Here is a 23,256-nt window from a genome sequence, read left to right as displayed (position 1 = left end):
GAGACACTAAAGTTGGAATTTTCAAAGATGAATACAGTCATTTCAGTGAACAGAAATGGCAGGCCAAGCGAAAAGATAATGGGGGACGAAAAACCTGGAGCTTCTCATTAAAAAATGATTAACACAGTTAAGGATGAGGCCAAGCTAACCCAGAGCAGCAGCTTAAAGCGTTTACCTCCAAGGTCAGTTCATCAGGTGCCCGAGCAGTGTACCTCTTGATCACATGGGCTGCACCGACAGCAGGTGTGTTGATGGATGATTCTTCATGGACTAGAAGGTGATTGCCCTTGTTATCAATCTACAACAAAAACAAGTGCTATGAGATGGTTAAAGACATGAGACTTGCAAAAGTTTCTCTGACATTCCATTTAATTTAGGGAGACTATAACCCAAAGAATCTTTTAAAGAAAACGTATTATCATTTACTGAATACTTAATGTATGATAGTCATTGTGCTATTCATATGACATTATGATTTAATTTAATCATCATCACTCCAAAAGATTCTAATCATCATTCTCCTTATTTAAAGACAAAGATGCTAAAGCTAAACGGGGTCATGTAACTTGCAACAGATTAAATCATTTGTCCAAGATCACACAGACAATAGTGAAAGAGCCAAGATCTCAATACAAGCTGACGTGGCTCTAAGTTCTGCAATCTTCCTGCTTTCCATCCTGCCTTCCAGTTTCCAATGGGAAAAGAATAATGTAACTTAAGAAAAATATCTAACATATTTACTGGATATTGTATCACCCAAGACTTCTTTTTTTTTCCTATTTTGTTTATTTATTCTGCTTTTAAGATTCTCCATGTAAGGGAATTCATGTATTTGTCTTTCTCTGCCTGAGTTATTTCACATACCATAATAATTCTAGGTTCATCCATGTTGTCACAAATGGCAAGATTTTGTTCTTTTTATGGCTCAGTAACTTTCCACTGTATACATACCATTCGACTAGCGATGGATCCTTAAGTTGCTTCCAAATCTTGGCTATTCTAAATAATGCTGTAATGAACATAAGGGCGCATATATCTTCTCCAATTGTGTTAGGAATTTCAAGGTCATACTTTTAATTTAATTGCATTGCAAAGTCCTATTTTTAATTTTCCAAGGAACCTCCATACTGTTTTCCATAGTGGCTGCAACAATGTAAAATTCTATCAGCAGTGCACAAGGGGTTCCCTTTTCTCAACGTCCTTGCCAACACTTGCTGTTTCTTGATTTTTTTTATGATAGCCATTCTCACAGGTGTGAGGTGACATCTCATGGTTTTAATTTAACATTTCCCTAATGATTAGGAATGCTGAGCATCTTTTCATATATCTACTGGCCATTGTCTGTCTTAGAGAAATGTCTATTCAGGTCCTCTGCCCATTTTCAATTAGAGCGGTTTTTTTGTATGTGTTGTTTTCTTTTGGGGGGGGGTTAACTTGTAGAATTCCTGATATATTTTGGATGTAATGTGTTGTGTGGTAAGCAAATATATTCTTGCCACTCAGTGGGTTGTCTTTTCACCTTGTTGATTACTTCCTTCCCTGTGCAAAACTTTTTAGTTTGATACAGACTCATTTGTTTTTTCTATCGTTTCCCTCACATACCCAAAAACATATTGCTAAGAGCAATGACAAAAATGTTTACTGCCTATGTTTTCTTCTGTGAGTTTTATGTCTTACATTTAAGTATTTAATCCATTTGAGTTTATTCTTCCATATGGTGTAAGAAAGACATCCTTTCTTTCTTTGTTTGTTTCTTTCTTTCTTTTTCTTTCTTTCTTTCTTTTTTTGCATGTATCTATCCAGTTTTCCCTGTACCATTTATTGAAGAGACTGTCTTTACCCCATTGTATATTCTTGCCTCCTTTGTCATGGATTAGTTGACCACAAAGACATGGGTTTATTTCCAGGACCTCTATTTCATTCCATTGATCTATGTATTGAAGAGACTGTCTTTACCCCATTGTATATATATTTTGCCTCCTTTGTCATGGATTAGTTGACCACACAGACATGGGTTTATTTCCAAGACCTCTATTTCATTCCACTGATCTATATATCTCTCTTTATACCAATAATAATGCCGTTTTAATTATGATGCCCTTGTAGTATAATTTGATGTCAGGTAGCGTATTACCTCCAACTTTGTTATTCTTTCTCAATGTTGCTTTCGCTATCCCAGGTCTTTCTGGTTCCATGTAAGTTTTAGGGTTATTTTTTCTAGTTCTATGGACAGTGCCATTGGTATTTTGAGAGGGATTGTATTGAATCTATACATTGCTTTGGGTAGTGTGGACATTTTAACAATGGTAATTCTTCCTATCCATGAGCATAGTATGTGCTTCCAAATATTTGTATCTTCTTGAATTTCTGATGTCTTAGGCACTGATACCCTGGGCTAGGGAGTCCAGTGTAAGGCTGGGACCACTGCTCCTAGGGGGAGACCTGCACAGCTGAGATATCCCTCCCAGTTCTTAACTGCCACACCCAGGTGCGGACCTGCCTGTTGTATATCTCCACCCTTCCCACCAGTCTCAACATGGCTTCTTTTAGATATCCTTAGTTATGGAAATTCTTTCCAGCTAGTTTTCAAGTGGTTCTCAAGGATGGCTGTTCTAGAATTCAGCTGTCATTCTTGTGGCCACGTGAGAAGGTGAGAACAGAGTTTTCCAGAAGGCACTCGAGACTTCTTCTTAAATCAGATCCTTTAAAAGGTTAGTTGTCGCTTGTTCATAAATAACTGGAAAATATTCTCAATTACTAAGTCAACTGAAAATAGATACACACCTTTCTAAATGTATACATTAATATATTAAGCACCAAAATGATATTAAAATTAGTTGCCTGGATTAGCAAAGAAAGATTTCAGATGAAAAATATTTAATGTGTCACATCTATATTCTTCCAGAAGATAGAACAGACACCATTTCTTTGACTCCTAAAATTTAAATAGCTATCAAAATTAAACTATTATTAAATTTCTTAAGTAGATACTTTAAAAATAAACCTCAATAAGAGGTGAATTAGATAATACCTCCATCCAAGTAAGGGCAGGTCCACAGTTGATCTTGTTGCCGGCGATAGCTGAAAGGCGGGACAGGTAAGCCATAAGCATCTGAGTGACGGACTGAAAGGAAAGAGAAGATTCCGTGGTAACTCAGATACTACTCTCTGTCAGAGGAACTGTTGCAAATCGGTTGTTTTGAGGGAAAAGGCAACTCTACAGGTTTCTTGGCATCTCCATAGTTACAGAGGAGTCTTCCCAGAGAAACAGTCCCATGAATTGGAACTACAGGGCACATACATAGTAATTCCCTGTATTGTACAGAACTTTGGCTTTTAACCCCTCATCATCAGGGGACAGACTATTTTATAGCTACTAATTTTATTGCTTTTTCTTTCTACTTTTGTGTTGAAAACGATGATACCAGAGACAGACTAGGCTCCTGCCCAGCTTCTCCCAGTGACTCTGAAACTCCTTCTCTGTAATATCCCAGCTACGGCAGGACAGCCATGCCCACACATGGTCCTACACCGAGGGCCAGCCGATTGGTCCAGGAATGTGACACCGCACGAACAGGCCTAGAAAGAGTGACGGTAGGAATCAGGAATTTAGGATACAAAATTTCAGCTCAGTCTGGCTGCTGTCTTAACTTAGACAAAAACCCGGGACCCGCTGGTGGTGACCATGTTCTGAGACAGTATGAGACAGAAAGATGTAGCACACAGAATGGAGATGCCCACACGAAGGAACCGGTGGCTCTAAGATGTTCCCGAGGCTCTGCTGTGGGCCAGCTCCCACATGACTGACGATGTTGCTACCTTACCTCCAACACGTGAAGCGCCCTGTCCGTCACCGGTGACTGACACTATACTCTCCGTCCCGAAGACAAAACAGGCTGGGCGCTTAACGTGTTAACTGCCTTGGAATTAATTACGGAATTGAAATGGCTTCCCCTCAGGACTTGGATGAGGTTTGGTACTGTTTCCAAGCATCCACTGCAGCCGCTGAGGAGTCCAATGCTGATCCAATTCTTGTTCTTTTGAGAACATCTGTGTTTTGCTTTCTAGGAGCTTTTCTGGTTTTCTCTTTTGTTTTGGCATTTTCCAGTTTCACTACATGTTGCTAGAAGTGTGTCTTTTCCCTCATTATATCAGCACTTAACGGGACCATTTAATCTGAAAACATGCCTTTTTTAGCTTTAGGGGATTTTCTTATATTAATTTTTAGTTACTCCCGATGAGAGGGAAGTAGGGACTTCTCCATCTATTCTCCATGTTTTCCGACTATTCTCTTACATTTTATTCCTTTTGGGCTGTATTCTCATAAAGTTTGATCTGTCAGCTCACTAATTCTCTCTTCCTCTGTGTCAATGTTGTGTGTAGTTCAGCTATTCAGGTTTGTTATTACTAAAATTAATTTAAATGACTATATGTTCATTTCTAAGTTCTCTATTTTATTTTTATCAAATTCTTCTCTCATTCCATGAATGTGATTGCTGCACTTTCTCTCTGGGTGTAATAATCATGCTCCTCAGAGCCCTCTGTTTGCCCCTCTCAGTTATTTAGTTTATAGTCATGCACCTCTTAACTGATGGGGACATGTTCTGAGAAATGCATCCTTAGGCGATTTCATCATCGAGTGCACTTACACAAACCTAGACGGTACAGCCGATGGCTCTTAGGCTACAAACCTGCACAGCATGCTATGTACAAAACAACATGAGATTAAATCAAGCCCAAGAGAAAATGATGCAATCAAGAGACACAATAAATATGAGGTGAGTGAGGCTGCTGCCGGATGACACGGCATACTGTTTTATAGCAAACTTTCCTTTTAAGTAAAAAGAGTTCACTATAAAACAACAATAAAAAGCATATTATGATAAACACATAAACCAGCAACATGTTTATTATCATTAAGTATTATGTACTGTACATAATTGTACGTGCTATACTTTTACTTTTATTTTTTTATATGTCTTTTTATTGATTTCAGAAGGAGGAAGGGAGAGGGAGAAAGACAGAAACATCAATGATGAGAGAGGATCATTGATCGGCTGCCTCCTGCACACCCCCTACTGGGGATGGAGCCTACAACCCAGGCATGTGCCCTGACCAGGAATCGAACTGTGACCTGCCAGCTGGGCATGTAGGTGCTATACTTTTATGTGATGGGCAGCACAGTAAGTTTGTTCACACCTGTATCGCCACAAACATTTGAGTAATGCATTGCACTCTGATGTTATGACAGCTATGTCGCTAGGCCATAGAAAATTTCAGCTCCATTATAATCTTATGGGACCTCTGTCACATATGCTGTCCATTGTTGACCAACTGTTATCATGCAGCACATAATGTAATGCTATTTTTACCTATAAGATTTCTAGTTTATCTGTCTTCTTGTCCATGTATTTTATGCTATATTTTTTGCCCTCATAAGTCTTACCCCAAGTACTTTCAAACATTCCTCACAATTTTTTTATTTCTGATGTCATAAAAAAATCTTTTCCCTTTAAAAATATTTCTTTCACTCTTTTATATTTTCACTAGGAATACTTGGCAGGTGTGCAGGGGGATGCAAAGACATAGCCGGCCATCAAAACTGAGCAAACAGGATTGTTTTAATATGCATTGATTTGATTATTGCTAAAGTCAATTTCTTTCCATATTTTATATTCTCTTTGGAGACTGGGTCTACTCATTTATATAGTACAATCTGAGGTTGTTTGTTTGTTTGTTTGTTATAAAATTATACATTGGATCTACTTTACTAAACTTCTTACTCACCATTGCTAATTTTTCATTCATGAAACAATTAAATAATCCCAGGAATCATCCTGAGTGTTCAATCTAAGCTTTTATTTAGTATGCAAGCAAAAATGTCTGCTAATTTAGGTGGAGTAATTACCTCTGGACTGTCCTTCAGGGCATCGGAACGGGGAAGCTCTGAGAGCTGGGAGAACCTTCGGTCATAAATACAGAGATGAAGGTGCTTGTCAAGTACGCGAAAATCTTCGTAACTTCTTTTAACAATCCAACTTTTGCCCTATGGGTAAGAAAAAAAGGTTCCTATAATTAGTCTCTATTATGAACCAAACCTTATTCTAAAATGGTATTTCATTCAGAGGATTTTAAATTTAATAATGGAAAGCTTCTATTAACTTGATAATAAGTAGTTAAACTCCAAAACAATGTAGTGAGTTACATGACAAGATCAAGAATAAAGACAAGGTGTTCCCTTTTACCAATGCTTTTCAACCCTGTACTGTAATTACTAGCTAATGCAGTAAGGCAAGAAAATAAAAGATACAAATTGGGAAGGAAAAAAAATAAAACTGCCTTTGTACACATTATGGCATGATTGTCTAGGTAAAATATGCAAAACAAAAGTGACAAAAGAACTCCCAAAATAAGTGATTACAGTAAAACAGTAAAATTCAAGGATACTATACAAAAGCCAATTGCTTTCATATATACCAGCAATGAGTAAGTGGAATTTTAAATTAAAAACACAATACCGTTTACATAAGCATCCCCCTCAAATGAAATACTTAGGTATAAATCTAACAGAAAGTGTCCAATATAAGATCTCTATGAGGAAAACTTCAAACCTCTAGTGAAAGAAATAAAAGATAAATAAATGGAGAGATAGACCATTTTCATGGATAGAAAGACTCAATAATGTCAAGTTATCAGCTCTTCACAACTTGATCTATACATTCACAATGCTATCGAAATTAAAACCCCAGCAAGTTATTTTTGTGGATGATGACAAACTGATTCTAAATTTTATCTGAAGAAGCAAAAGACCAGAATAGCTAACAGGATGTTGAAGCAAAGTTAGAGGACTGACACTATCCTACTTCAGGATTTTCTGTAAAGTGTGATATTGATAAAGGAATAGACAAACACAATGGAACAAAATAGGCAGCCCAGAAACAGACCCACCTAAACATAGTCAACTGATCTTTGACAAAGGAGCAAGGTCATACAATGGAGAAAAGACAGTCTTTTAAACAAACGGTGCTGCAACAATTGGACATCCAATCACAAATGAATATAGACATAGACTTGACACCTATCACAAAAACTAACTCAAAATGGATCACAGACCTTTGTGTAAAATGCAAAACAATAAAACTCCTGGAACGTAACATAGAAGATAATATAGATGATCTTGGGTTTGGTGATGACTCTTCAGATATAATATCAAAGGCACCATCCATAAAAGAAAGAATTGATAAGCTAGATCTCACTTGAAATTAGTATTTCCCACTCTGTCAAAGGCACTGTCCAATGAAATAATAAAAAGACAAGCCACGGATTTGGAGAAAATATTCACAAAAGACATACCCAGTAAGAATCCAAACTATTGAAAGAACTCTTAAAAATCAAAGATAAGAAAACGAACAACTGATTCAAAAATGAGTCAAAGACCTTAACAGACATTTCACCAAAAAGATAAACAAGTGACAAATAAGCATATGAAGAGTTGCTCCGCACCACGTCATCAGAGAAACGCAGATGAAAACAAGGACACACCACTGTACACGTATCGGAATGACAAAAATCCAGAGCGCTGATAACACCGAAGCCGGCAAGGATGTGAAGCAACAGGGACTTTCTTTCATTGCTGAAATGGCATAGCCACTTTGGAAGACAGCTTGTCATTTTCTTACAAAATGAAACATTCTCATCATCAGGTCCAACAACTGCACTCCTTGGTGTTTACTTAAATGAGCTGGAAAGTTATGTCCTGTCCACACAAAAAACCTGTGAATGAATATTTATAGCAGCTTTAATTATAATTGCCAAAACTTGGAAGCAATGGTCAGCTGTGAAGGGATAAATAAACTGTGGTACATCCACACAATGGGATGTTATTCAGCAATAAAAAGAAGTAAGCTATGAAGCTATGGAAAAAAAAAAACATAAAGGAAACTTAAAATGCTTATTACTAAGCAAAAGAAGCCAACCCGAAAAAGCTACATTTTGTATGATCCCAACCATTGGACACTCTGGAAAAGTCAAAACTATGGAGACAATGAAAAGATCAGTGGTTACCAAGAGTTCCTGGGAAGTGAGAGATGAACAGGCAGAGCACAGATGATTGTTAGGGGAGAGAAACTATTGTGTGTGACATTGTAAGGGTGGATCCATGTCATTATAAATGGATGCAAACCCATAGGATGTACAGCACCCTGAGTGAGCTCTTGATGACAATGGTATGTCAATGTAGGTTCATTGGTTGTAACAAATGTACCATGTTGGCAGGGAATGTCCATAGTGGGGAGGAGGTTGTGCCTATGTGGAAACAAGGGGTATAAGGGAAACCTGTACTTTCCACTCACTTTTGCTGGGAACCTAAAACGGCTCCACAAAATAAAGTTCATTGATTTTAAAAGGTAATCCTGTTCTCTGTCATCTAAGCAGTCTTGTTCACAGAAATAAATATCAACAACCAACCACATGAATGCAGTAACCTTCACAGTCTCAGCAGGTAAATGATGGAGATTGGGGTTGGGTAGAGGAGGGCAAAGCCTGGGAAATGGGAGACAGCTAGAATACTGTCAACAATATATACAAATATATTTAAAAAAATAAAAACTGGGAAGGAACTAGACCCAGCTAGTGCTCAATGGGAAGAGTTAGGGGCTGATGGAAGCTCAATGCCCTGGGCAGGAAGAAAGTAGTGTCTCCTGGGAACTGGGTGAAGCTCGTGAGACCCAGCAGAGGAGAGAAGGCTGTCAAGACATGATGGAGAAGAGACAGGCAAGCCCAAGGGTGCAAGGTCCTCCCAGACCTTGCTAAGCAGTGGTTTCAGTTTCTAAATACAGTGAAAACCTACTGTAGCGCTTTAATCACTGAAGGAACACATTTCAATGTACACTTTACATCATTTTGGCAGTTTAGTGGGTTATATTCGATTCCAGGGCGCAAACACACATGCTATCACAATGGCTCAGCAAGAGGGAGTGGCTTGTGCTGGCTTGGTAATATGAGAGAGAGAGAGAGAGAGAGAGAGGAATTCTAGATGGATCTGCTGTTCTTTCTGCGAGGCACAGTCTTCACCCATGTCCTGGGAAGTCTCTTTATCATGGGAAATTTATCTGGGGAGAAACTGTGCTATGAATCACATCTTCCACTGTATGATGAAGTTCAGGGCGACGAGAGAGACCTGCTTTCAATCTCAGCCTGGCCGTGTCCTGGCTACAGGACGTCACACAAGTTACCTAACACCTGTGAGCAGCAGCTTACTCATCTCATCGGGAGCCTGGGAACAGCACCACCTACACGGCACAGAAGAGGTGTGAGGTTTAAATGAGGAGGTTTGCATCAGCCTGTACATTGTGTGAATACAGATGCTCTGCAAATGTCCACATGCAAACCCCGCCCCCTCAGGAACCGCGTTTTCTAAATGAACTGAGTGGAGGAAATATTTAATACCGAGGAATACGTTTCTAATGGTGGAATTTCAAGCATCGACATACAGGAGATATTTTGAGGTAGGAAAGCATTCCCCTAAAACCAACTGTTTACCTCAACAACTAGGGCATAACGAAGCCTTCATATTACTGTAAACATTTATGAAAAATTGGATCTTCAGAAAAACAAACTATTATATTGATGAATTCTGGTTAAAATACAGAGGTAGTTAATACAATCCAGCTTCAGCATGAAACATTAATTTCAACCATAAGGCTGACTGAGAGACAATAAAATACACAGTATTTTATGAAGCAACAATTATGCTTACAGTAACAAAACTACTTACAGAAGGGAAAGATCAGAACTGGATTTTCATTAGAGCACACGTCAGGATAAATTCTTGCAACAGCTAGGTTTAAAATTGCCATTTTAATATTAACCTTTAAAAGCTGATGTTTGCTTATTTGCCAAAGAATAAAACAGTAGACTACAGAATGCTTTTAAGACTCACTACCACTAACATTTCACTTATAAATGCTTCATTCTTTGTAGTGGGCTCAATATAATTAGTGGCAGGGTTTATCTAGTTTGGTCTTTTTTTTTATTATTATTAAATTTTCAACATTTGGGACAATAAAAGTTTATCATATCTACCTTGACATATTCCTGAATTTCCTAAGAGTTTTAGAATTTTTCATTGGTTTCAGACTAGAAACATTGTTTCCTAAAAAGTGAGTAAAATGCAAAGAAAAAATTAGTATGATTTTCAGAAAACAAAACAAAAAAACAACGTTTTTCCATTCAGATAAACATCATGATACAAACTGGAAAAGCATTGCTTCATCCACATTAGCTAACTTGTTTTTCTACCTAACACTTTATTTCCTTTCAGTTTATTTACTTGGAGAATAGAGTAAAAAGATAAGAAAGGAAATACCTGAGCCTATGTTGTTTAAGACAACTTATTCTAAATAACAATTGGTACAATAGGGAGGGGAATGAGGGCTCAGGCAAGACATTAAACATCAATTCTTCAAGGCATCCAGGAGAGCAGTTTAATCCGTGGTTACCACTCAGCTGAGACACACCAACCTGGATAACTGAGGTTATATGGCAGTATCTGCTCTATTGCATGGCCCCTGCCATGCCAGCTGTTAAATAGTTTTACAATCACTCAGTCTACATAGCCTCTTGGCCTGGGACGAAACCCAGTCAGCCTTACCTCTGCTCAGAGGTTCTTCATTTGAAAGTTGCACTTACTGTTCTCTCTGTAAGTGTCTTTATTCATACATGTGTGCTACCCACGCCCTGTCCACTTAAGTCATTCAAGGAAACCTAGATGGCCAGTTTGGGTCCCTTTTATTAATATTTGGGATAGGCTCAGAAAGTTCACAGTAGCCACCCAGGTACAAATCATATTAGGAAATGGTGAAGGAATAGGGGGGAAAACCCACTAGACTGAGGTTTAAATCTTGGTCTTTCTCTTTAAGTAACAATTGTGAGTCTTGTAAAATGGAAACCAGACCATTAACCTCACAGGTTGTTGTAAGAATTGAATGACAGACTGCATGTCAGAATATCTGATGACTATACATAGGTGCCCCGAAATGCCCACTGACTCTGGACCAATTCACTAGACGAGCATAGGTTACATTTCTAGGTTCACAATTTTAAAAGAAATTAAGACTTTAGAGGGCAGAGGCAAAGGCACGGTTCGAAGGTTCGAAGATAAGACCTAAAGGAAGCAGTTATCACTTAACTTACAGGAAGGGAAAAGATCACTATTTAATTGGCCATTATTTTTAAGATCAAAGAACAAGGGAAGAGAGTGGGTTAAGATGAAGGACCAAGGGTTTTGGTTAAATAAAAAGAATTTCAAGAGCACATTATTAAAATGAGAAATTACCAAAGATATGAAACGTGCATAAACAGCTTCTGAGATGGATAGATCCCATCAGCGGTGATGAGCTTATCTTACCTGAAGACTATGCAACCCCCCCACGTCTGTTGTTACCAGTGAATTCCAAGGAGATGCAGGAGAAACTGGCAATCGGAGAACGGAAGTCCTTATTAGCAGCTCCTGCTAAGATTCCCTACAGCTTAGAAAAGCCACTTTAGGCGTTTGGGCCTCAATTTCCTCGTTTGCAAAATTAGAGGGTTTGATTGTGAGTCTCTCTTAGTTATTAAAAAAGTAGGATTCTCATTTAATATGGTTTGTGGCTGAGCTGCATGGCAAGAATACAGGAGGTGAGCCATGGGCAGGCAGCAATGACTGCTTACACCGAGGCAGAGCCGTGTGGTGGCATTATTGCAATGCAGTAAATTACTGCTTTGATGTAATAAACAGCATACCAAGGAGTCTAAAATTTTCTAAGCAGTTTGACAAGATGTTCACTACCAGGAAACAGCCTACCTTATCTAGGTCACTACTCATGGAAGCATAATCAAATAACAATTATACATGCGACTGTATGGTATCAAAATACCATAGATAACTTTTGAAGGTCATTTCTGAAAGCCAGCACAGGTATTACTGACACTGTGTTTTGTTTATGAGAATAAAAAATATTTGCCTTGTCAGAACATGTGGAAATTAATAGTGAGAGGGAAAAAAAAGATGCTGAAAAGTGGTAGGCTATAGAGAGATTAATGAATTCACTATGATATATCAACCAGGTACTCTAGATAAAGAAGGTATTTTTTTTCATAGATACAGATTAGATAGATACAGATATAGATATATAGATATATAGATATCAGAGAGGAAGGGAGAGGGAGAGAGAGAGAAAAAAAAATCAATGATGAGAGAAAATCATTGTCGGCTGCCTCCTGCACACCCCACACTGGGGATCAAGCCTGCAACCGGGCATGTGCCCTGACCGGGAATTGAACCGTGACCTCCTAGTTCATACTTTGATGTTCAACCACTGAGCCACGCCAGCTGGGCAGAAGATATGTTTTATATTCGTCTATTAGTAAAGGCTCATCATAAAAGCACTTAATATTCTCACTTAAAAATTAACTCACCAAATAAAAATACAACATGAAACTTAGTGGTTTAGAGCTGCCTACTTCCGAGATGATAGTCAATAAAACATAAAAGAAAAACTCCATTTCCAGCATCATACACTGACACCTAAAAGCACTTAAATAAAAAAAGCACTTAATTCTGAAAGGCTTTCCTTAAGGTCACCTAGATTAAGAACTTCAGTATTTCCCATATGAGATAAGCCTTAGACTTTCCAAGGTTATTTAATTTTAACTTCAGGTACATACATAATACTTTTGGGGGTGGGGGAGGAAATAAAATAAATGACCCTATCGTACTCTCTCCCAAAGAAAAAGGAAAACTTTGTATACAAGAAATGTTTGCTTGAAAACAGGCAGAAGGCTCAATAAACATAGACTAAATAGACTATATTACCTGATTAGTTGGTAGAGGAAAGAATCAATGCTACATGTAACCTATTTTAAATCTCATTAAACCAGCACAGTTCTAGATCATGCGCACATTCTACTATTACACCACAGTGGAATTCACCATCCTGGTTAGAAATGTGAGCACCTCAGGCAGAGATGATCTTGTGGGCTCTTAGCATCTGACCATAAACAACAGGCTCCCCTTGCTCTTACAAGAAGAATTTTCATTGAAGTTTGTAAATTAAATGTCTAGAAAACGGATTCTTTTAAACTGACTGTTTCAACTCTGAGTACATAGAGAAATGCCAAAATGACTACGAGAAAGAAAACAAAACGTCTGTATTTCCATAGTCACTCTTATGCATTCACAGGGGTCGAAAGCCTTAAAAACTTTCTGAAAACGCAGAGAAGACATGCGAGCTGTCATACTACACTGTGCATTCCACTTGATTCTGTGTAAAGACATTTATCCCTCTTTTTTTAGAGGATACCATTTATTTTCTTAACAATAGCCATTCATCGTCCAATTCCCTTTCAATATTGTACGAGTATTTTCCTGTGGATCCTATTAGGCAATATGAGAAAAGCGTTACAGAAAGGAACTTCACCATCGCTCAAAACAATCCTTGGTACATTTCATGCGAAACGGAGAACGCATCCACAAAATTACCTGACAAGCGATGTGCACGAGGTAGACCAGCTCTTTCGATTCACAGCCGTTTTTCGTTAGGTCGTTCTGCTCTTCTGAGAGGGAGAGCTGAGGCCAGGAAGAAAGGGCAGAGAGAGGGAGAGCCGTGATGAGTGAACAAGAACAAACCAAGCGTTCAGTAGTACTTCCGTTCTCACATCCACGTGATGGAATAAGGTGTGCCTCAGAGTAGAATTCTATTACTTGAAGGCAGATAAAGAATTCAAGATTTTAAAAAAGATGTGACTCTGAGAATTGTAGCTTGTCTCTAAACCAACACGTGCACAACAGCAGCAAATAAAACACATTCGCTCCAGGGCAGGTCTGCATGCCCTTACTTTATGTCACAGCGGGAAGGAAGGCACCAGGGGCCAAGGAGAGGCAGGTGAGCAGCTGGTCTACCTGGCTCAACTCTGCTACAGACACTGCAGACCGGGGCCCAGAGAACAGTGTGGGCTCCAGCTACGTTTCATTGTAGGCTCACCGTGCAGGTCTGCACACTGAACTTTATTTTTATTCGAACCACAAAATAGCATTTAGAAACTAGGTGGTTTTATATGAAGAAAAAAAAAACCATTTCTAGGCCTCTATTGAAACATCAGAAAATCTGAAGTATTGGACCCATATTCTCACATGGGCAACAACTGGCCGGGGCTGAGAGGCGACCGGCCCCTGTGAATGTGGCTCCAAGACACTTTGCCACCAAATCGATTCCTATTTATTTTTTCAGCAGCATCGAGGCTGGATGTTAACTGTCATCCATCGTGCTGCTTACTTTGCTATTTCTTATCCCACTCACGGCGCTCACTCACCTTACCTGCCTGCCCTATCTAGGGATGTGCACTGGCAAGCTCTGTGCCAGAGTCAGACAACCCTGAGTTCAAAAGAGTCACTAGCTGGTTGTGCAATATTGTTCTCCCTACTTAATCTCTCACCTGGAAAATGGAGATGATGTCATGAAGAACTATTCTGGAGGTTTTGAGTATTAAATGAGATAACAGTTATTAAGTACTCACTGAGGCACCTGGCACTCAGTGAGTACTTAATAAATGTTACCTATTATTACAGTTAAGGTTATCAGAAATATAAGGATAAAAAAAAAGAAATATAAGGATGACAAAGATATGTTCTCTGTTTTTGAAAGCAGTATCACAAAAAGTATTTTAAAAAGAACACCGCCTGAGCTATTTGTAGCATCATAGGAGATTAGCCACCTTGTTATGGATCTTTGAGCTCCTGAAGGCCCAACTGCAGACACGACCCTCCCCCTTCCATGTTACGCTCACAGCCGCACCTAGCCATCTTCTCCCTCATGTGTATATAATCAGCCAACTGGCGAGAGGGGTCAGAGCAGAATTTCCAGGGTGACCGACTGCTCTCCCATGCTGCCGGCAGTATTGGAATAAACGCTCATATATGATTCAACTCTGTCTCTGTTTAATTTGGCTCAAGTAGTGACAGGCAGCCCGGACCCATTGTGTCTGGTTTCATAACCATTCACTGTTAACCAACCTAATCATCCCGGATTCATCTACCCCTCCGCCTCTCCACATATCCTTTCTTTCTATATTCCCAGGGTCAAGATCTGATCTCAACCTTTGATTCCCTAATCTCTCTCTTTAGTCTCCCCAAAACTTGCCTCTCACCTCTCACCTGTTCCGTTTTTCCCCTTCTCCCCTGGGTCTGGGCCTCACAGTGTCTGGTCTAGACAATTGCTGGCTGGACATTCACAGTAGTCTTCCCACTGGCCTTTCTCCATTTCCCTCACACACCGATTATGGCACTTTCTTTTCAAAATCGCTCAATACTTTCTCAATTCCTACTAAGAAGGTAATTTAAATGCAAAGTCCAGAAGCTTAGATGAGCTTTGAAGAAAGGCACTGCTCCAAATATCTTCGAAACCACGTTTTCCCATAATCCTTCTAACCCATTCATCCCTTCCCCTCCCCTCCCAGGTGCCTTTGTCTAAGCTAATTTTCCTTGTCTAAATGCTCTGCACTTCTGTCTTTGCATATCCCAAATCTATTCAAGCTCCAATAAAGCCTTCCTTGAGTACCACAGGAAGTAACTTCTCTTGCCTTTGAATGCCTATACAAGCACTCTCACAACATGTATTACATTTTTCTTAGGTGTACTGGTATATTGCTTGTTTCCCCTGAGGAAAGAATCTCTTACAAGGCATTCAAGAAAAGCATTCTTGATGAATTGTCTGTTGGTTTTAAGACACCCTATGAACAAGTCAGAATGGCAAGGTTTTATGCAGCACCCACACCACATTGCCAAGAGCACACATTATGAACAATTGGGCTACATTTGCCTATTGAATGACATGAACGTTATGATTTACATTATTTGTCCTTCCTTCAATGTAACGCTATCTCAGTGCTTTGTCTATAAGGAAGGGAGAACAGAACTTCCAAGTCCCATCCTTCTAGATTCCTTACAAATCTATTTTTGGAGTTATTTTTCCTATACTGAATTCACTTTTCTATCACCATGGTAACCAATCTGCAATTAGTGTTGTTAGGATCTTTAAAAATAAAACTCTATCCAGAAAGCCTTCCAATATTCAGAAAAGTCCTTTCTCTACAGGGAGCATGGACATCAGTTTTGTAAGTCAGGGTAGAAATACATCACCCACCCACATAAAATACCGGTCATCAACAGATTTCAAATGGGGTAACAATGGGGTAAAGGGAGTCCTTTTGTTCATCTTTTATTTAGTTCTAGGGCGGTTGCAATTGCACTGTGACATACCTCTGGAGTTCATACATTTCACCTCTGTAGCCTCTACAAGGTGTGGAAACATGAAAAATATTTGTTTCACAATATTATGTGGTCCACGCATGCCCGCCATCAACACCCTAACACATTAAGAGTGACAATACCACTGTAAAACTCCTGAGTCGAGAATGCCAAGTGGAAGAATAGATATTAGAGTTGCCTTTTAGGTGAGTAGTAAGTGAACTAAGTTCTAATTTCAGCATATAAGGCAAAAATCAATAATAGATATAACTGCACTTCAAATTCCTTTGGGAAAAGCTAGAGACCTACACGCATCTTCATAAGCCTCACGGTCCACTTTTCCCTCCAGACTCGGGAGAGAGCACTGTTCCTATGCTGATGACCAGGTTTGCTCATCTCTAGACACTAGAATCCCCTTCAGCTGAGTGAGATGCCCGCAGCATGCAGAACACATGGGAAATGGGTGTGAATGACACACCAGCAGAATCACAGCTCCTGTCTTACAGGTGCTCACTCCAGAACATACACTCGTCAGGAAAAGAGTGCCTCGTGGGCATTTCCACATTTCTGTGGGGTTAGGACTTGCTTTGATACCTGGGTTACGACTGAACAGCAAACCTACAAATAGAGCCCTCTGGTCAGAGAAGAGTTTTCTCTCTCCCAGAGCCCTATGCTTACATCCCAGGGTGTTAATGGCTCGTGGCTGTGATGCACACACAGACCCCTCCACTTCCGGGCTGTGATCTTAGGTTAAGTTCTTAAACTCTTCCTACCTCGATTTCCTCGTCTGAAACTGTTGTGAAGACTCAATCAGACAATGTACAAATAGTACTTAGTGCAAATCTGGCTCACAGAAAACATTCAATAAATACTGGCTTGTATTTGATTATCATAATCCTGATAACTTCATTTAAAATGAGAAGTCAGGATTTGTGTTTCACATGATTTTTCCTCAACATTTTCACACTTGGGTCAAACATTACAACCTCTTTCCACATTTCTCAGTATCAAGGCAAGAGTGTATCTGACCCCAGAAAGCAACAGTAGCATTTCCCAGGCCCTTGCACAGTAACTTTAGCAGCGAATGCTCAAGAAATAGGTATTAAATTCATACGTTTCCTAGGCCTTATTTCAGGTAAGACCTGATCTCTTGGATTCAGGTTAATTTACCTTAATGCTTTATATAAAATCAGATAAAAAGGGAACATTAATTTCAGCTTCAGATGAGCAAATAATAGGAAATGCAAACCACACAAATGTTTTAGTGTCCTCCACACTAGATGGCGGCACCACACCAGCCACAGCAGGAGGAGAGCAAGGCCTCAAATGGGTAAAACAGGATGAACTGATTACTGATATTTGCATGTTACAAGGGATATTTCCCTTCTTACTGAAAAAACATTTTCTAAAAGTTGAATAAATCTTAGTTTTTAAACAATGGAGATGATACAACAAAGAGAAGTGCAATAAAGATAATGAATTTACAAAATCTAAAACTATATAAGGTTTTACTTAAAACAAGAACTCCTTTCTAGAAATTATCTTCTTTTTTTCCTCTAAGGCTTCGATTTCTCTAAACAAAACATAATACAATGCTATATATCAAAACCTATAGAATTTGTTCAATGTATTATTCAGGGGAAAATTTTCCAAACTTAAATGCACTGATTAAAAAACATCAGCATTGCCCTGGCCAGTGTGGCTAAGTTGGTTGGAGCATCATCCCATGCAACTCAAGATCGTGGGCTCGATTCCCAGTTAAGGCACATGCCTGGATTGCAGGTTCAATCCTCAACCCCAATTGGAGCAAGTGTGGGAGGCAACCAATCGATGTGCCTCTCTCACATTGATGTCTCTCTCTCTCTCTCTCTCTCTCTCTCTCTCTCTCTCTCTCTCTTTCTCTCTCTTTCCTTCCTTTCCCTTCCCTCTCACTCTCTCTAAAAATCAATGGAAAAAATTATCCTCCTGTGGAGATATTAAAAGAAAAGAGCCACTTATTTGTATTTAAAAACACACACAATAACATAATATTGTAATAACTAGGGATTGTGTCTGATGGGTACTAGACTTATCGGGGTGGTCACTTGTAAGTTATATAAATGTCTAATCACTATGTTTGTATACCTGAAATGAATATGTGCCTGGTTTATTCCTGAAACAGAGTCGTGAATAACAAACTTAACTCAGCACGTAGGGACCACGTCAAGCATACCTGTATGCTGCCAAACTCCACGTTCTCGTAGTGGAAATGTGCGCATTCGGCCATCTTCGGAAAGTGGCCTTTGGTGAAGGGCAACCTGAAGCACATGAGAGAAATCAGTGAGATACAAGACACCGCAACAGTGAAGAAACTGCTAAGCCTCCGGAGAAAATAAAACGGGCTTAGGAGCTCATGCAAGCAAACTATGAAATAGTTTATTTAATAAGCACATGCGCATGAGCACACATAGACCCACACACACCCTTTCAGAAATACACGGAATCCAATGGAAGTTACATGGAGTGCACGGGTCAAAAAACAACAACAAAAATTAAAAAGCATCGCGGTACTCTCCTCATCGTGTCCCAAGTCAGTGCCCACAGGAAAACTACGCTGTCGGTGAATGTTATGGAAACGGAGAGGAGCCAGCTTCCAGCCAGAAGCAGCATTCCCACCACAGAACACAAAGCCAGGCGGTACCTGTGCATGTTGTCGCAGCCCATCAGTCCTGGGTTGGTGGGTCTGGATGCAGAATGAACACTTTTATCCTTGTCTTTTCTATACCCGCCATGAAAACACAGCTATCTAACCCTCTACCCGCTGACAAGGTGGTTTTTCTGCTTAACCCTGAAACGGATACCTAAAGATATTTCACTTGAGAGTCAACTTCTGGCACCCATTCCCTACCCTTGTGAAGGCGAAGCTGAGCTAGAGCAATTCTCATAACTCAAACAATAAACTCGATTTTTCTAAATGGGTGAGAACACCTACTAAAGGTACCAAGAAGGACATACTTGGCTTTTTCCTGTTGAACAAATGCAGTCTAATAGACAATGACATAAAGATGCAAGAACAAATTACAGTGTATTTTTAGACCAGAGCTAGTCTTCAAACCCAGCCCACTAACTGCTGAGTCATAAATTAAGGCTTAACAGTATCGTTTAATGTATGGACAGTAACAGCTTATTTAGTAAGAACTCTAAATAAAGGGTTTAACAGAACTAAAGTAAAGAACTGATTTCCATTTATAGGAATTCATTTCAAAACTGCAGTAAAGTTATACTTACTTTTTCACGTGTTTAACCTTCATACTAGCTGTGCTGCCACATGTCTTAAGGCTAAGGTCTCCAGGAATCTCAGGCACATCTGCTCCTCTTGCCTTAAAAATAATAAAGAAAAAAGATGTATGACTATTCCTTTAGTATCCGTATGTTTTAAAAAACAGAGTATAGTTCATTTTAATGATTCTATTGACTCTGTACCAAGAGCAATACATACTGATTTAATAATCTCTTCTTAAAATTATAGTTTACAGAGTTTTAATTAAGAATCAGAAAAAAAACATTCACCTAATTTAAATATTTAACTTTACAATATGAGAAAAAAAATGTTCTGTTAAGAATTTTCATGCTCTTATACTCAAATTTCAAAATCAGCTATTATGTGTCTCGCACACACTTAAACCTCCCCAGGGAGTTGGTGGAATAAAGTAACCTTGGTTACAATGATTAATAAAAGGTAAAATGGTAACGGGAACATAATTAGGAGATGACAACACGCATTTCTCACAACAGAAGTTGAAAGTGACATCTATGTCATACTTCCAAATGTACTCCTTCGTCTGACACAGTTTTCATGTGGTGATTTTTTAACTCTAGTGACACATTCAACTGCAAGGTTCTTCAGACTCTGAACAAAATAAATAGCAAATCCAAAAATCTATAAAAAACATTTATGCTATATTATCCATGATTTGTAACCTTAATTAGTATAGCTAATGCCACCTGGTGCAACAGGGGAGAATAATATGGGGTGAGCAGTTAAATTGAGTTAAGAGGAGATTCACAAAGAAGATGTGGTAAATATATGCAACAGAATACTACTCAGCCATAAAAAAAACAAGTCTTGCCATTTGGGACAACATGGTTGGACCTTGAGGGCATTACACTAAGCAAAATACATCAGATAAAGAAAGACAAGCAAGCCCTGGCCAGTAGCTCAGTTGCTTGAGCATCGTCCTTATACTCCCAGGTTACGGGGGTTTGATCCTGGTCAGGATGCATACAAGAATCACCCAATGAACGCAAAAATAAGTGGAACAACAACTTGGTGTTTCTCTCTTTCCTCTCTCTCTCTAAAATCAATACATAAAAATAGAAAGACAAACACCATATGATATCACTTATATGTGGCATCTAAAAATATCGACCAAAGAACAAAAGTTTACAAATACAGAGAAGAGACTGATGCTTGACAGAGCAGGGGGGTAGGGAGTGAGTAAAATGGGGAAGCAACAGGCAAGAAATGAGGGGCGGGGGCTGCTTTTCCCCCTTGATAGTAACATCTATCAAGGTCACGGTCTCTACTGACTGGGAGGCGCCTTAGTCACTCACTGCAGCTGGTCCTGGCGTCCCCCACCTATCAAGGTCACGGTCTCTACTGACTGGGAGGCACCTTAGTCACTCACTGCAGCTGGCCCTGGCGTCACCCACCTGGTTTTGCTGATTTTCTGGGCCTGGAGCTGAAATGGAGGCCTAGATGTTATCTCTAGGGAGGAAAGGTCAGGGGTCTAAGCCACACCCAGGGCTTTCGGCCCTGGTGACTTTCCGTATCTGGCTGTAAAGTGCTCAGACCAGTCCATTCAGCTGTCTGTCTCAGTTTCCCCGTTCCACTTGCAGGGAATTTTCCTAGCTTTCCACTGTCCTGGCTCTCTATTTTGATGCACATTGCTAAATAATCCTCCAGAAAACACTGATCCCATTTACAACGTTACCAACCATGTACATGGATGCCTATTCTCTCACAACCTCACAAACACTGAATATTATCAATCTTTAACATTGCCATCTAATAGGATTACTTCATCATCTTTTTTTCTAATTAAATACGTAAAAGATTCAATAAAGTTTCACACTTTTAGTGGGCATCTGTATTATTGTGTGTGTGTGTATATATATACATACTTATTGTTAGATTCTGGTTTTTAGATTTTTCAGAGAAAAGAACATTTTTAAGTGAAAGCTAGTCATATCTGTCTGACATATAAATATCAAGATTTAATAGCTTGCCATTAAAATTAATAACCTGGAAGATCTAGTCTGTACACTGCCTGATTTAAAGACTTACTATAAAGCAATAGTAATTTAAGTCAGCTGATACCGGACTGGAGTAAGGAAGGACAAAGTAAATAAATATAACAGGAAGTCCAGAGAAAGCCCACATATAGACAACAAAACTTAACTTGTGAACAAAAGTAACAATGAAATTCAGAAGAATACTAATGTGTCAATACATTCGATTGGTGAAGTTTTCTAAAGTATGCAACATAAGAAAAAACCTTGAGCCTGCACAAAATTCACTCAATGTGAGGATTAATAACGCTGCTAAAATTAAATACGGAAGAATAACTTTAACATAAGTACAAGTGCCTTAAACAGGAAATAAAGTATTACTTATAGGAAAAAATTAGATTTGATTAGATCAAGATTAAAAACGAGTCATTTAAAAAGAGCTCCTTATAATGTATTAAAAACTAACAACCCAATTTTTTCAATGCCAAAAAATCTAAACAGGTATTGCATAAAAGAGGATGCCAAATGGTCAATAATTGTAGATTCTCAATGTCATTACTCATCAAAGAAATGCAAAATTAAACCATACTGGGATAATACACACTCTCTAAAGAGCTAAATTTTTTTTTTAAAAAAGTAAAATACCGAAGTTGGAAGAAAAAAAATGAAGCACTAAAACTCTCATTTATTGCTGATTAAAGTGTGAAATAGTAATAACCACTTAGGATATTTGTTTGATAATTCCTATTATGTTAAACATGAAACTACCTATAATCCTGCAACTACACTCCTGAATATAGACCCAAAAATATTCCATATGTACACAAGTAAACATGTACATAAATGTTCATAGCTTTTTTACAATCACCAGAAAATGGTCATTATAAAACAAAAATACCCAAAATACACAAAAACAGGGGAATAGCTGAATAAACTATAGGGTGTTTATGCAATGGAATGCTGTGCTTGAAAAAAAAATTTATTAACATTAAAAACATGAATAAATGTAGGCATTACTACAGTATGTGACTGTGTGTGTTTGTATTAAAAATTAGCAGGAAAACATGTCAATAGGAATTTTTGTGAAACTTACGCTGGTTCTACATTTGTCTAAAATAGTTATAACTGGGAAAACAATGAGGAGTGAGAAGAGAATCATATTTCAAAGAACATTTTTAAAAAGACTGTTTTCTTACTTATTTTAGAAGTTAACACAGACATCAAAACCACCCAAGAAACTTTCAACACCGGTGAGGACACGATTAAGAAAAGCTGTATAAATGTATAAACCAACTGTTTAAAGCACTAAAGTTCCACCATACAGAAAAGACATAAGAGGCTCTGATCTTTAAAAGAAACAAATTATATAAGGTATACTCCATACTCAGCCAAACCCCTAATAAAGAGAAAACCTTAACAGGAGCCAAGGGTGGGAGAAGCATATACACACATTACACTCACAGGACTACATATGAGAAAAGCAGAAAACGTGGAATGGGCTCTTTCCATTGCTTTTTAAAACAACTGTCAACGTTGGATTCTATATCCAGCAAAATTTATTTCAAAAAAAAAAAGAATGGGAGGCTTCTAGTCTTTTCTGCTGTTTACAACAAAAACTCTACAGAAAACAAAATGAAATAAAATAAAAACAAGCAACTACCTGAGAATTCTAAAATATTTAATTAGAGTAAGTGGATTGGGGT

General features: G+C 38.6%; 1 protein-coding gene across 1 annotated transcript in view; it reads right to left on the bottom strand.

Moving 5' to 3' along the window:
- Positions 1-23,256, bottom strand: part of ARHGAP32 (Rho GTPase activating protein 32) — a 104,460-nt gene that overhangs the window by 54,275 nt on the left and 26,929 nt on the right. Inside the window, 6 exon segments of the mRNA XM_006775092.2 lie at positions 176-298; positions 3,032-3,124; positions 5,909-6,046; positions 13,520-13,606; positions 18,495-18,579; positions 19,550-19,641. Of these exon segments, the coding sequence (XP_006775155.1) occupies positions 176-298; positions 3,032-3,124; positions 5,909-6,046; positions 13,520-13,606; positions 18,495-18,579; positions 19,550-19,641 (618 nt within the window).

The sequence above is a fragment of the Myotis davidii genome, unplaced genomic scaffold, assembly GCF_000327345.1.
Source record: "Myotis davidii unplaced genomic scaffold, ASM32734v1 scaffold148, whole genome shotgun sequence".
Taxonomy (NCBI): domain Eukaryota; kingdom Metazoa; phylum Chordata; class Mammalia; order Chiroptera; family Vespertilionidae; genus Myotis; species Myotis davidii.
Note: the sequence above shows the minus strand (reverse complement) of the source record. Positions and strands in the feature narration are given on the sequence as shown.